This window comes from Gasterosteus aculeatus, chromosome 21 (genome assembly GCF_964276395.1).
Source record: "Gasterosteus aculeatus chromosome 21, fGasAcu3.hap1.1, whole genome shotgun sequence".
Classification (NCBI taxonomy): Eukaryota; Metazoa; Chordata; class Actinopteri; order Perciformes; family Gasterosteidae; genus Gasterosteus; species Gasterosteus aculeatus.
Window position 1 is genome coordinate 15,623,047 of NC_135708.1, and position 12,411 is coordinate 15,635,457.

The window sequence follows — 12,411 nt, forward strand, 5'->3', positions numbered from 1 at the left end:
AGCAGAAGTTAGGCTTAAGGATTATTAAGCAATACTTACAATTTAACATGACTTGATAAAGCCTCTCAATTCACGCTCAATGTTGCAACAGCAGTACTTTGTACTTTAGTAAGATGATATGTTCTAAATAAAGTTCTTGAAATTAAATAGTTGGGAATTTCCCCATGCACGCCAGATAATAATAGTAATATATAAAATAGAATTTCGTACCGGGCCGCACGGAAAGAACGTTTTTCATTTGAATTTTTTTTCCTTGAAAAATGTTTTATTTTGAAAAAAGACCAGATTCTCTCCCAATTACATGCATTTTCCCTTCTTGACACATTTCAAGGCGCTGCCTCGGTCATGTGAGGATTACTGCAAAACTTTAAAAAAGAGCAAAAGATTTTTGGAGAGCTACTTTGGAAAGTAAAAACAAAAGCAGGGGACATATGAAGAGCCTACAAACGTGTTTATCTCGTTGGGTTATTCTCATGTGCTCTGCATTACATGTGTTTGTTTTCATGCCGATCATATCTTTTCATTTAGTCATGTTCTTCCGCCACACCTTGAAGACCACGCCAAGAAATGTTGTCTAGCCAGCCTATGTGAGGCCCATGTCAACGGCGTAAGTAGCATCTGAAGGCGTGACATGTCACAGCGGCTCTCCGACAGGATAAAAGGACGACATCACAGATCATCACTCTGGAAGCTCCAGCTGAACGACCAGGAGACTCTCACAAGACTCTGATCATCACAACTTCCCCAGGTGAGGACAGGAAGAGACAGGTGAACATTTACTGCTTAACTGATCTGCAGTCTGTGCAAAGACATCTGTCTTTATGTTGAGTGAAGGTGTAGAGTTGACTGCGTTAAAAACTCACAATACTGTAATATGGAAAGCTTTTCTCATCAGGTTGGTGAAATGGCCTCAAATCAAATGGAAGTTCCTGCCCTGGGTCGACCTTTCACCCTCGGAATGCTCTATGATGCTCAAAGAGATGATCTGATCAAAGGTAAGTCTTGGATTACACTGTTATTAAAATTATTTATCTGTAAAAGTGTCTTTTACAGCTTTGCTGAAAGCAGGTGTTACCAAACTGGGGGTCGTGGTGGGAAGTTGTGGCTTCATTGGCAACCTCGACACACAGCCATGACAGTGCGATTGTTCTTAAAAAACAAGAAAAAACAAAAGGAAAACAGAAATGAGGACTTGATATACGTTGTGTTTGAACCACGCCCCCCAGAACGGCTCAGGTTACAACTGAAAGAGAAAGAGACAGTGGGACAGAGAGAGATGCAATTAATTCAAAACAAAGAAGGAACAAATCTTTTTTTTTGTTTTTGTTTGGGGAGTGAGGGAGGTGGAGAGGGGGCGAGGGGAAGTGGGGATGGGGGGCGAGGGGAAGTGGGGACGATTGAGGGGTTGTACAAAGTCCATATATCCTTAAGGGGACCCTGATAGAAAACGTCTGGAAAACCACTATAAGGGACTTTAAAATGATTTGAGTTCTACGACGGAGCTGCAAACATCCATTAGTTTTTAGAGAAGCATGCTGTACTATTAGCTGATTATTCTGTGATAATTAGACAATTTCATTTTTTTGGTCAAAGGTGTCTTTTGCTCATTTGGGATCAAACAGCTAGTTAGCTGGCTTTGTAAAATGGGCCATTAAATTAGCTATTCTTGTTTTTGTTTTTAAGATCAATTGAATCCATCAATTGAATTGAATTTATTTTCACAAAATGATCCTGCAACTTTTTTTGTTTTCTAAATTTTAAAGGTTTGACGTTGTGGGATGATACAATTCTACAAGGGAAGACGATTAAAAGTTCTAAACCAAGCAATAAATTTGTCATTACTGGATCTGACTCCATTGAATTCAAGTCCTCTCTGCTGGAGGTTGATGCTTCTCTGAAGGCCAGCTTCTTCTCCGGACTGATTGAAGTGGAAGGATCTGCTCATTACCTGAAAGATCAGAAAGAATTCAAGAATCAGAGCAGAGTGACTGGTCAGTACAAATCTACAACCCGCTTGGAACAGTTGTCAATAACTGACCTGATGAACTTAGAAGATCATCAAAAGGACGTTATCATCAAGAGCTCTGCAACACACATAGTCACAGGCATCCTTTATGGGGCCAATGCTTTCTTTGTGTTTGACAGTGAAAAGTTAGACAGCAGCAGCGTTGGAGACATCCAGGGCAGCATGGAAGCTGTGATAAAAAAGATCCCCTCACTCAGTGGTGAGGGCCCTCTTGACATCAAGCTGACTCAGGAAGAAAAAGCCCTGAGTGCTTCAGTGTCCTGCAAATTCTTTGGAGATTTCACCCTTCAAAGCATCCCTTTCACATATGAAGAAGCAGTGAAGACCTTTGGACAACTTCCACAGTTACTGGGGGAAAATGGAGAGAAAGCTGTCCCAGTGAAGGTCTGGCTAATGCCACTGACTAAATTACATAGAGAAGCTCCTGAGCTGAAGAGTGAGATCAGCGTTGGGCTGGTGGGGAAGATGCAGGACACTCTTGAAGATTTGGTGGAAATCCAAATGAGAAGCAACGAATCTCAGCAAGACAAAGTGGTACAAAACTTTCCACATTTTAAAGAAGAGTTAATGACTTTCAAGAAATTTTGTGACCGCTATAGATCAAACCTCCAGGGGACCATGAAGGAGAAACTCCCCTCCATCCGTGAAGGTATAGAAGATGAGAGCTCATTGGAAAAAACCATTGACAACAGAAACGAGTCCCCATTCAGTCAAGAAAAATTACTCAAGTGGCTGAATTATAAGGAGAGAGAAATCAACATCATCAAATCCTGTGTGGAGACCATGAAGGGAACAAAGATCGTCAAAAATCAGTCCGAGCTCGACAGAGAGGTACTTGCTGGAGATGTAGACAATACTTTGTGCTTTGTTTTCACCTCCACAAAACGAGGCAACACTAATCTTGATATGATGGCCACATATTTGGACACTCCTATAAAGGGGAGCACCACTGAAGACGAGTGGTTCTACTCAGATGAAGTCTTGACCTCTATGAGAAAAAAAGCCAAAACCTTCCAAGACTTTAGCAAAGAAGAAAAGAAAAACAACCGGATCCGTTTCCTTATTGCAGTCATTCCAAATAAGAAATACAAAGGAGCAACTATCTACCATTACAAGAAGGGCATTCTGGTCAACAAAGATTTCTCAGGACTTGGCCTTTATCCTGAGAAGATCACGGACAGAAGAGATCTGATTTTGTGTAAGTCTATTTTTAAATCTAATCAATGTTCTGCAGAAACTATAAATCTGAATTTATTTGCTTCTCTCCATCAGATGCCTGTGATCTCACCCTGGACCTAAACACTGTCCACAATTACCTTGTTCTGTCTGATGGAAACAAGAAGGTAACAAGTGGATCAACATGGCAGAAATATCCTGATAACCCAGAGAGGTTTGATAAATACACTCAGGTGTTGTGCCGAGAGGGTTTATCTGGGCGCCATTATTGGGAGGTAGATTGGGATGATGCTTCTGTTTCAAGACGTATTTATGTAGCTGTTGCATACAAGACAATCAAAAGAAAGGGAAATGGTTACTGTTGCGAATTTGGAAATAATAAAGAATCGTGGGCTTTTGGCCAGTGGGCTACAAATATAAAACATGCACTTCGTGCATGGCACAATGGAAAGGTGTGGGAATCTTATTTTCCCTCTGGTGGCTGCTCAACACTCGGTGTGTATCTGGACTGGCCTGCAGGTCATCTGTCCTTCTACAAAGTCTCCTCCAACACACTGACACACCTCTACACCTTTTACTCCACCTTCACTGAGCCCGTGTACCCAGGCTTCTGGGTTTACAATACGGGCAACTACGCCTACCTGCGCCCTTTTTAATTGGACCAATGCTGGTGACTTGTTGTTGACTTCCAAAATGTCCCTCTTGAGGGATCAATAAAGTATCTATCTATCTATCTATCTATCTATCTATCTATCTATCCTTGGTCTGTTGATAGAGGGATTGGGTAAGTTGATCAAATAGAACATTTTCTGTTTCCTACTTACTAACAGAAACTAACACACCTTTAGGGGCCGTGCAAAGAGAGCCCAGACCTGTTAAGAGGTCCCAGCTCAATGAATCCATCCCGTTGTGCTTTCTAAAACACACTTCATTGAGCGCATATAAATCACCTAGGCCTATACAGACACGATTTGTGTTCTAAAACCATCTCACAACATGATCTGAAATACACACCCTGAGTGATAATGGTTTCAGGGTCCCTTGTCCTTCCTGAGAAGTTCAGCACAAACCACACAATTTCCTTAACTATTATTTACCGTTCTTTATTACACCAGCAGTGAGTGAGTGAGTACAATGTATTTATTACAATTGGATTACATTCAGAACTCATTCACTACTTATCACCTCCAGTTTGTATGTATTCAACAGAAAAACCCTTTATTTTTCGAAAAGTGAATGAACATTTGATTCTCAAATATAACGTAAATAATGTCAACTGCAAAAAAGGTTAGCCTTTTTTGTTAGCAATGACCGCAAACGCACCTGCAGGCTCTGTAAAGGCCGTTCAACCAAGAAGAGAGTGACCGAGTGCTGCGTCAGAAGACCTGTCCTCCACAATCCCCACCTAAGCCCATTGCGGTGGTCTGGGATGAGTTGGACTGCAAAGTGAAGACAAAGCAGTCAACAAGTGCTCAGCACCTCTGGGAACTCCTTAAAAAGGCTGTTGTAAAACTATTCCTCATGAAACTGCTTGAAAGAATGCGAGAGCGTGCAAAGCTGTCATCAAAGCAAAAGATTTAAGAATCTAAAATATAGAACCTATTCTGGTCTGTTGAAATTTGTTTTGTTTACCAAACAATTGTAAATGTGTTCTTTTATAGTTTGGATGGCTTTAAAAATAAAAATAAACAGAATAAACTGTATCAACCCTTTAGTTTCCTGTTACTTAATTTATACTTTCCAGTTGTCCATCCTGTTGTCAATACTCTTTATATTACATTTACATTACTCTTTATGCTACTTATAGTACTACTACTTAATTACTTACTTATAATAGTTTACATTTCTTGACGAATACTTTCTGCAGCAAATGAAAGACAAAAAAATTGGAAATAAAAACATGTAAATATAAATTAAAAATAACTATGGCATTTAAGTCAATAGAATACAAACAATAGTCAGAATTATTAGATTGCAAATCAGAATTTTGTGTGTGATAAACAAACAGAAATATAATCCTCGTTCATACTATTTCTGATGAATGTGCTGATGCGTCGTCCAGCCCTCGTGCCGCCTGTAGCGAAAGAGCTCGACCGGAACAGAAGCTGCGTTTACTCGTGTCCCAGATATTTCATCATTCTCTTCTCGCATTACGGCGGTCCATGCTTCGTAGCGCAGCATCAGCACTGCTGAGGAGGACCAGCACTGACATCCCCGCCCTCCGCCCGGTAACAACGGTCCGGATCGCTCGGCAGTCGCTCCGCTGCAAACCCCCAAAACGGCCGTTTTCCACGTCGGTCCGCTTGAGTAAGAGGAAGAAGCAAAGCCTGTGGCTGCAGCCGGCGGGAGGACAAACCATGGACGGCAACATCGAAGCGGTTCTCGCCCCTTTGAGGCTCGCGGTCAAAGAACAGGTGACGCTTGTTGTCTCATAAATCTCCACCCGAATGAACCAAGTGGGTTTGTCGGGTGTAATATATGCTTCAGTTCCTCTGGCTGGTTCGCATTCGGCACGTTAGCTTGCCAGGCTAACCGGCTAACCTAGCCGGTTTCTTGCGAAGCTGTCAATGGGAGAAGAGTTATTGCCTGCTAGCTAGCTAGCGGCTAACTAGCACCGTGTGCTGTGTCTCCACCCGATGCCACGTCTCAGGGTTCCACGGTCGCTGCAGACATTTGTGAGCTGGGTGGGATCAAGAGAAATTGCCAAATAAATGCTGCTGCCTTAAACAAAAAGGCCCAAAATGGCCGATTGCTCTGTAAACCTTGTCGGACACAAGTTGACATGCGGGCTCTCGGTTGTTCTTCCTGCCAAATCTCAAGCCTCCCTTCTGTGCTTCAGGGGGACCTGGTGCGCCAATTGAAACAGGATGGAGCTCCAGATGTGGATGTTGCTAGAGCTGTGGCTGAACTGAAAGCAAGGAAGAGAACCCTGGAGGCCAAGGTGAGTGGCTTCTAATGCAATTCTTCATTTAGTTAAAAGCAAAACACTAGAATAAACACTATTCTAAGCCCCTAAAGTTTACTTAATCTCACGGTCTCGTAACACGTCGCCATCGCTAGAAACCCATGTTTCTTCCGTTCTTTCTTATTCTTTTTTGGAAGACATCAAATTTGTGGCTTTAATGGTGAAATGTGTTCCACGGTGCTAATTTTCCATTGCAGGAGCTGTCGTTACAACCCAAAGATGACATCGTAGACCGATCAAAGATGGAGGACACCCTCAAGAGACGCTTCTTTTACGACCAGGCCTTTGCCATCTACGGAGGTGAGCCTTTGAAAGCTACAGGTTTCGGGACGATGCTCACGTCACCGCGCACGTCGTCTTTAAGCAACCCGTTACCATGCAGTAATGCTCCTCAGGTGTGAGCGGCCTGTACGACTTCGGCCCTGTGGGCTGTGCCCTGAAGAACAACATCCTGCAGGCCTGGAGGCATCACTTCATCCAGGAGGAGCAGATTCTGGAAATAGACTGCACCATGCTGACCCCGGAGTCCGTCCTCAAGTATGTGTCCCTAATGCGGGTTTTATGTGTGCGCGCGTGTGTGTGCGCGTGTGTGTGCGCGTGTGTGTGTGTGTGTGTGCAAAAATGTGTAATTGTTTGGTTTTAACACCATCATTAATAAATAGTTTCATGGATTCAGCTGCAGACTGCTAAACATTTAAAAAATATATATTTATAAGTTTCATTTGCTCACTTAATTTAGGACATCAGGACATGTGGACAAATTTGCTGACTACATGGTGAAAGACGTTAAGAACGGCGAATGCTTCAGGGCAGACCACCTCCTCAAAGGTAGGCCTTTTGCACTTCCTTCCACTGCACTGTGAACTGTTCATGTGTATTATTCATGAGGCTGCAGACGGATGCCGTTCCGAACTTGTGTTGTCAGTAGCTTCTGCTGGCTGACCGAGCTGCCGAGTATCTGTGTTGAGGGAGACTGGGGGGACGAGGGGGGGCGAAGCAGCAGAAATCACACAGGCCTTTCATAGCAGTGCAAGCCGCTCGCATCGCAGCCTGTAGCTGTGCCAAAAAGCAGGCAGAAGAAAATGATATAAGGGAGAACATGGTCGTACCTCCTAGGTTTGAAGGCTAATTGTCTCATACGAAAAAGAAAATTGGAAATTGTTACGAGATGAAAAATGTTCTTATCCGAGACATGTCATGAGAGATTTTGACATTTCAAACGTTCTCTTGTTTATGTTGTTTATGTGATCCTGATTGGTTTTGAGCTCATTTTCAGTGTAGTAGTAATAATTGATGAAACTCAAGGTTCCCTTTTCAAAAATCTGTTTGGTGGAGGCTTTGTTTTGACGTGTCCGTGTCCCACAGCCCACCTCCAGAAGCTGATGTCTGATAAGAAGTGCACAGCAGAAAAGAAGGCTGAGATGGAGCAGGTCACAACTCAGGTCAGTGTTAGCGGAGACTCAACGGGCTCCTTTTGAGGGGATTATTTTGGGAAAAGCTTTTTTCCGACCAATGTTTTAAACGTTTCACGATGTCTTGTTTAATGTTTTCAGATGGACAACTACACTCAGCAGGAGCTGACCGATCTCTTTGTGAAATACAACGTCAAGTCTCCCACCACAGGAAACGACCTCACGGCCCCCATCTCCTTCAACCTGATGTTTCAGACGTCCATCGGACCGGGGGGGAACATGCCGGGGTAAAAAAAAAGAAACAAAATACCACGGCAAATATTGTCTTGATGTTATTTGCTACGTGATTGATTTTTCAATGTAACTTTGCAGCTATCTGAGGCCTGAAACCGCTCAGGGAATCTTCCTCAACTTCAAACGCCTGTTAGAGTTCAACCAGGGAAAACTGCCCTTCGCTGCTGCTCAGATAGGAAACTCCTTCAGGAACGAGATCTCTCCTCGCTCTGGGCTCATTCGTGTCAGGTGAGAGATCCAGCGTGTCGCCCCGTTTAGTCTCCGTACCCGTGCAGGTGACTCGTATTGAGATCGCATCACTTCTTCCTCGTAGAGAGTTCACCATGGCGGAGATCGAGCACTTTGTGGACCCAAACGAGAAGGTCCACCCTAAATTCCCGAATGTAGCCGACCTGGACATCACGTTGTACTCCTCCAAGGCTCAGACCAGTGGCCAGTCTGCACACATCATGAGGCTGGGTGACGCTGTGGAGCAGGTTAGAACAACACGGACTGTCACACACCTTTTTTCGAGATTGTTATTATTTTTACAGTTTGAAGCTTCATTCATAAGTAATATGCACGTGTAACCAAGCGTGTATAATTATTAATTCATCTTCAAATACTGCAATCCAAGATGAAATATTCTCTTGTGTTATAATCTTGATACATATTTCCCACCTGGGATATTGTAACATACGCTGTAATAAACGTGATCTACAAAAGTGGATTCAAGCAAAACCACAAACAATCTCAACTCTACTAATTATCTAATTTATTTCTTCTTCTCTCATTTCAAGGGAGTGATCAATAACTCCGTCCTGGGATATTTCATCGGGAGGATCTACCTCTACCTCACCAGAGTCGGTATCGCCAAAGACAAGCTGCGTTTCCGTCAGCACATGGACAACGAGATGGCTCACTACGCCTGCGACTGCTGGGACGCCGAAGCCAAAACCTCCTACGTAGGTTCCACCGCACCGGTTCCTGGTGGCTGACCAGAGGCTCCGCCCACTTCTCGCTCAAGGGAAATGTTTGTGCCTTGCAGGGCTGGATCGAAATCGTGGGGTGCGCCGACCGCTCTTGCTTCGACCTGCAGTGCCACGCGCGGGCTACCAAGGTCCCTCTGGTCGCAGAGAAGCCTCTCAAAGAACCCATATCCTAAAGCTGAGGCGGCACAAAAAGGAGCTCTCCGGTCCCATCAAACAACAAAAGAACCTTTTTTAAGCTGCCAAATGCCCTTTTTGTTTTTGTTATCCTTAACTTCTCCGCACAAAGTTGTAAATGTCGTCCAGTTCGAGCCAAACAAAGGAGCTCTGGGAAAGGCGTATAAGAAGGACGCTAAGATCGCCATGGAGTATCTGGCTCAGTGTGACGAGGGCTTCATTGCAGAGCAGGAGCGGCTGCTCAATGAGACCGGGTGAGTCCCGCAGTGTGCGGCGCTGCCCGACAAAAGCTTTGTGCTTATTCGCCATTCGCAAATTATTATCTTCCTCTCCACAGAGAGTTCACCATCGAGTCGGAAGGCAAGTCCTTCAAACTCACCAAGGACATGGTCGGTGTGAAGCGATTCCAGAAGACCCTGCACGGTGAGATTCATTATGTCGTTACTTCTCTTTCTAACTTGCAATGGCGCTGCGGCTCCAATAACACACACTCGTCTCCGTCGTCCGCAGTGGAGGAAGTTGTTCCCAATGTGATCGAGCCCTCCTTCGGCATCGGTAGGATCATGTACACCATCTTCGAGCACACGTTCCACGTCCGAGAAGGCGACGAACAAAGAACGGTGAGTCCAAAGTCTGGATCATAAACGCAAAGGTGGTCTGCCGTTGTTTACTCGGATGTCAGAGTCCCCTAGAAGAGAACTACTTTTAGTAACTCTTAAAATATGTTCATAGCCTCAAATGATCTCTTTGGCGCACGTCACTTTAATGCTCGCTGTTATTTAACTTGCTGTTGTGTTATAGCCAGGTTTCCCTTGAGAACGTGATTACCTGTTTTAGATAAAGGTTGGATACCATATATCAACCCTGATAGGACGTCCAGATAAGAGTTGGCTCTTTTTTTAACACATGGCACGAAGCAGCAACCACCTCATTACATAAGCCGTAATCAACTGCCAGAAATGACGCTTTCATGATCTGTTCATTGTTGTTGCAATGTACGTTTAATAGCTTGTTTCCTTCATTTAATGAACCCATTGTTTCCCTTCTCTTCAGTACTTCAGCTTCCCAGCCACCGTATCTCCCTACAAATGTTCCGTCCTGCCTCTGAGTCAAAACCAGGAATTCATGCCCTTTGTGAAGGAGTTATGTAAGTGGCCACATGATGGCAACGTGCATGTTCCGTTTCTGCCTGCAGCCGCTGGAAAACCGCATGAGCTGCAGCTGTCTCCACGTAGCAATCTTCTCCTTTTTTATATTTCATCTCTCTTTTTCCTCCTCCAGCTGAGGCGATGACCAAAAACGCTGTGTCTCACAAGGTGGACGACTCTGCGGGATCCATCGGCAGACGTTACGCCAGGACGGACGAGATCGGGGTGGCGTTCGGCATCACCATCGACTTCGACACGGTGAACAAGGAGCCGCACACGGCCACGCTGAGGGACCGTGACTCCATGAGACAGATCCGGGCCGAGGTACATCGCGCACAGTTTGCTGTTACTGAAATTACAAGCAGCAGAGCTACGGGCCGCGGCCAGTTTGTGTCAATGTAGAAGTATCACCCAATGTGGTCGGCTTTGTTGCCCTTTGATTGCTATTATTTGACCTTTATGAATGAAAAGCATTTCGTTGGAAGGAAGTAGCTGTAATTACACACACACACACCATGTAACACAATTAACAAAAGCCCATCTTCCACCCCTCAGGTCAGTGAGCTGCCGGTGATCGTTCGGGATTTGGCCAACGCCACGTTGACCTGGGCCGAAGTGGAGAGCAAGTACCCCATCTTCGAAGGACAGGAGACCAGCAAGAAGGACACGGTTGAAGAGTAAAGCTCACTCGTCTGCCAGTCACGCGACGAAAAGCCACTGACTTGTTGCATACGGATCACCAGGAAGAACATCGCCACTGCATTGTGATGAGCTGAAGTGGTGCACCGAGGCCTCCCTGTGTCCTACGCCGCTGCCATCACTCAAATATCATGTGCCCATCTAACAGTCGTGGAAAGCTGACGGGGCTGTTGTTTCCCCGATGAGCAGCAGTTCATCCACGTCGAAATGTTTAAAAAGGGAGAAATTGTAATCAGGTTGTTGTCGTTGGTGGAAGGAGACTTCCACCATTCCAGTTTTCTGGCAGATAGGATTGAGCTATTTAACAATTACAATTAAAATGACCAGCACTTACTGGACATGGGTATTCAAATGTAATGTTTTCCATCAAGTGTCGGACTGCTGCATACAGAGACTAGTGACAAAAAACAAAAGCTCAGCAGACAAATGGAACAAAGGAGATGGCAAAAGCTTCATTTAGCATGAAATGTAAATTTAACACAGTTTAAAGTAACCACTGAGCTGTTGACGTGATGACGAGGTTCGGGATGATATGCAGCCTCTCAAGTATTAAGTGTGTAAGACTTTTTTCTGTTTGCGTTCAAACTCCTCAGGACCACATGGGCGAATCCTAAATCATTTATGATCACAGGCTCTAATGCACAGAAGTTATATAACTTGCTAATGGGCTGTATTTAACCTTTCACCCCACCCCGCTTTGACCTTTTTTTTTTTTTTTTTTTTTTAATAACTGCACCAGTTCAGAATTGGCGGACGTCCTTTTCAACTTCTTCTAAACATTCCTCTCCAGTAGCTCTTCCGTCTCTGGTTGAGGTGCTTCGGTACAATTGTAGAGCAGAAAAGCTGATGGAACACAAACCTCACGCAGACCCTCAGATACGGTTCAATCACTACAAATAATTTATCATGTGTTATCGGGTCTGTCTGGCTCCTTTACCTGAATGTCCTCTTTGTAAAGACGAGGAGACCTGCGAGATAAATACCAGACACTTTGCACATCCCCCGGGGCCCAAATCTCTTCATCGGCGTCTTCATTAAAACGTCTCCTGCTTTTACAGGGGACGTTTGTTTCAGTATTTTTTTAAACCCTCATTGATAGATTTTAAACGGGACCCTTAAACTGAAGCAGCTAAATGGACCTCAGCCATCGTTAAATGACCAACATCTGGTTGCACACATAATCAGATCGATTGTAGTGACGATTGGATTCAGCAATAAATTAAAATCACAAAAAATTTGAGGATTAACAACTTATTAAATAAACTGGGCGTACAATATATAATCTTCCTTTATATGCAAATGTGTCAAATAAGGTTGTTTGAAAATAGCCTCTCGATCTATTCCACCAGGTGGCGTCACAGGCCAATTTAGACCTTTTTTCAAACGTTATGTCTCTTGTTACGCAAATCCTGCAAATGTCCAATTTTATTTTGTTACTGATGATTTAGAAGAAAAAATAATACTTTAGAACATTTAAGCTCATTTTGACAGTTTAAGAATAGTTTCACTCAGCAAAACATCTGGATTCTGTACAGAGATATTTGTA

The 12,411-nt window shown here is 44.0% G+C and overlaps 2 protein-coding genes across 5 annotated transcripts; both read left to right on the forward strand.

Annotated features, from left to right (window-relative positions):
* The first annotated feature begins 612 nt into the window (after nt 1–612).
* On the forward strand, nt 613–4,916 carry LOC120811642 (stonustoxin subunit alpha). 4 transcript variants are annotated; one of them, XM_040167195.2, is made up of 4 exons: nt 613–748; nt 883–995; nt 1,764–3,224; nt 3,299–4,916. In XM_040167195.2, exons 2-4 carry the CDS (start codon nt 905–907, stop codon nt 3,856–3,858), a joined length of 2,112 nt encoding a protein of 703 aa, XP_040023129.2. In that variant the 5' UTR covers nt 613–748; nt 883–904; the 3' UTR covers nt 3,859–4,916. The 4 variants fall into 4 exon arrangements, with proteins under 4 accessions (XP_040023129.2, XP_040023128.2, XP_040023130.2 ...); XM_040167194.2 differs by having other exon boundaries at nt 637–748; nt 896–995; XM_040167196.2 differs by having other exon boundaries at nt 640–768.
* Nucleotides 4,917–5,246: 330 nt separating this feature from the next.
* On the forward strand, nt 5,247–11,217 carry gars1 (glycyl-tRNA synthetase 1). The gene is made up of 17 exons (XM_078096633.1): nt 5,247–5,616; nt 6,042–6,143; nt 6,365–6,467; nt 6,563–6,704; nt 6,907–6,995; nt 7,533–7,609; nt 7,721–7,866; nt 7,952–8,101; nt 8,187–8,349; nt 8,653–8,817; nt 8,901–9,007; nt 9,126–9,272; nt 9,356–9,441; nt 9,529–9,638; nt 10,072–10,165; nt 10,300–10,490; nt 10,722–11,217. The coding sequence occupies exons 1-17, from the start codon at nt 5,365–5,367 to the stop codon at nt 10,845–10,847; spliced, it is 2,250 nt and encodes a 749-aa protein (XP_077952759.1). The 5' UTR covers nt 5,247–5,364; the 3' UTR covers nt 10,848–11,217.
* The last annotated feature ends 1,194 nt before the right edge of the window (nt 11,218–12,411 follow it).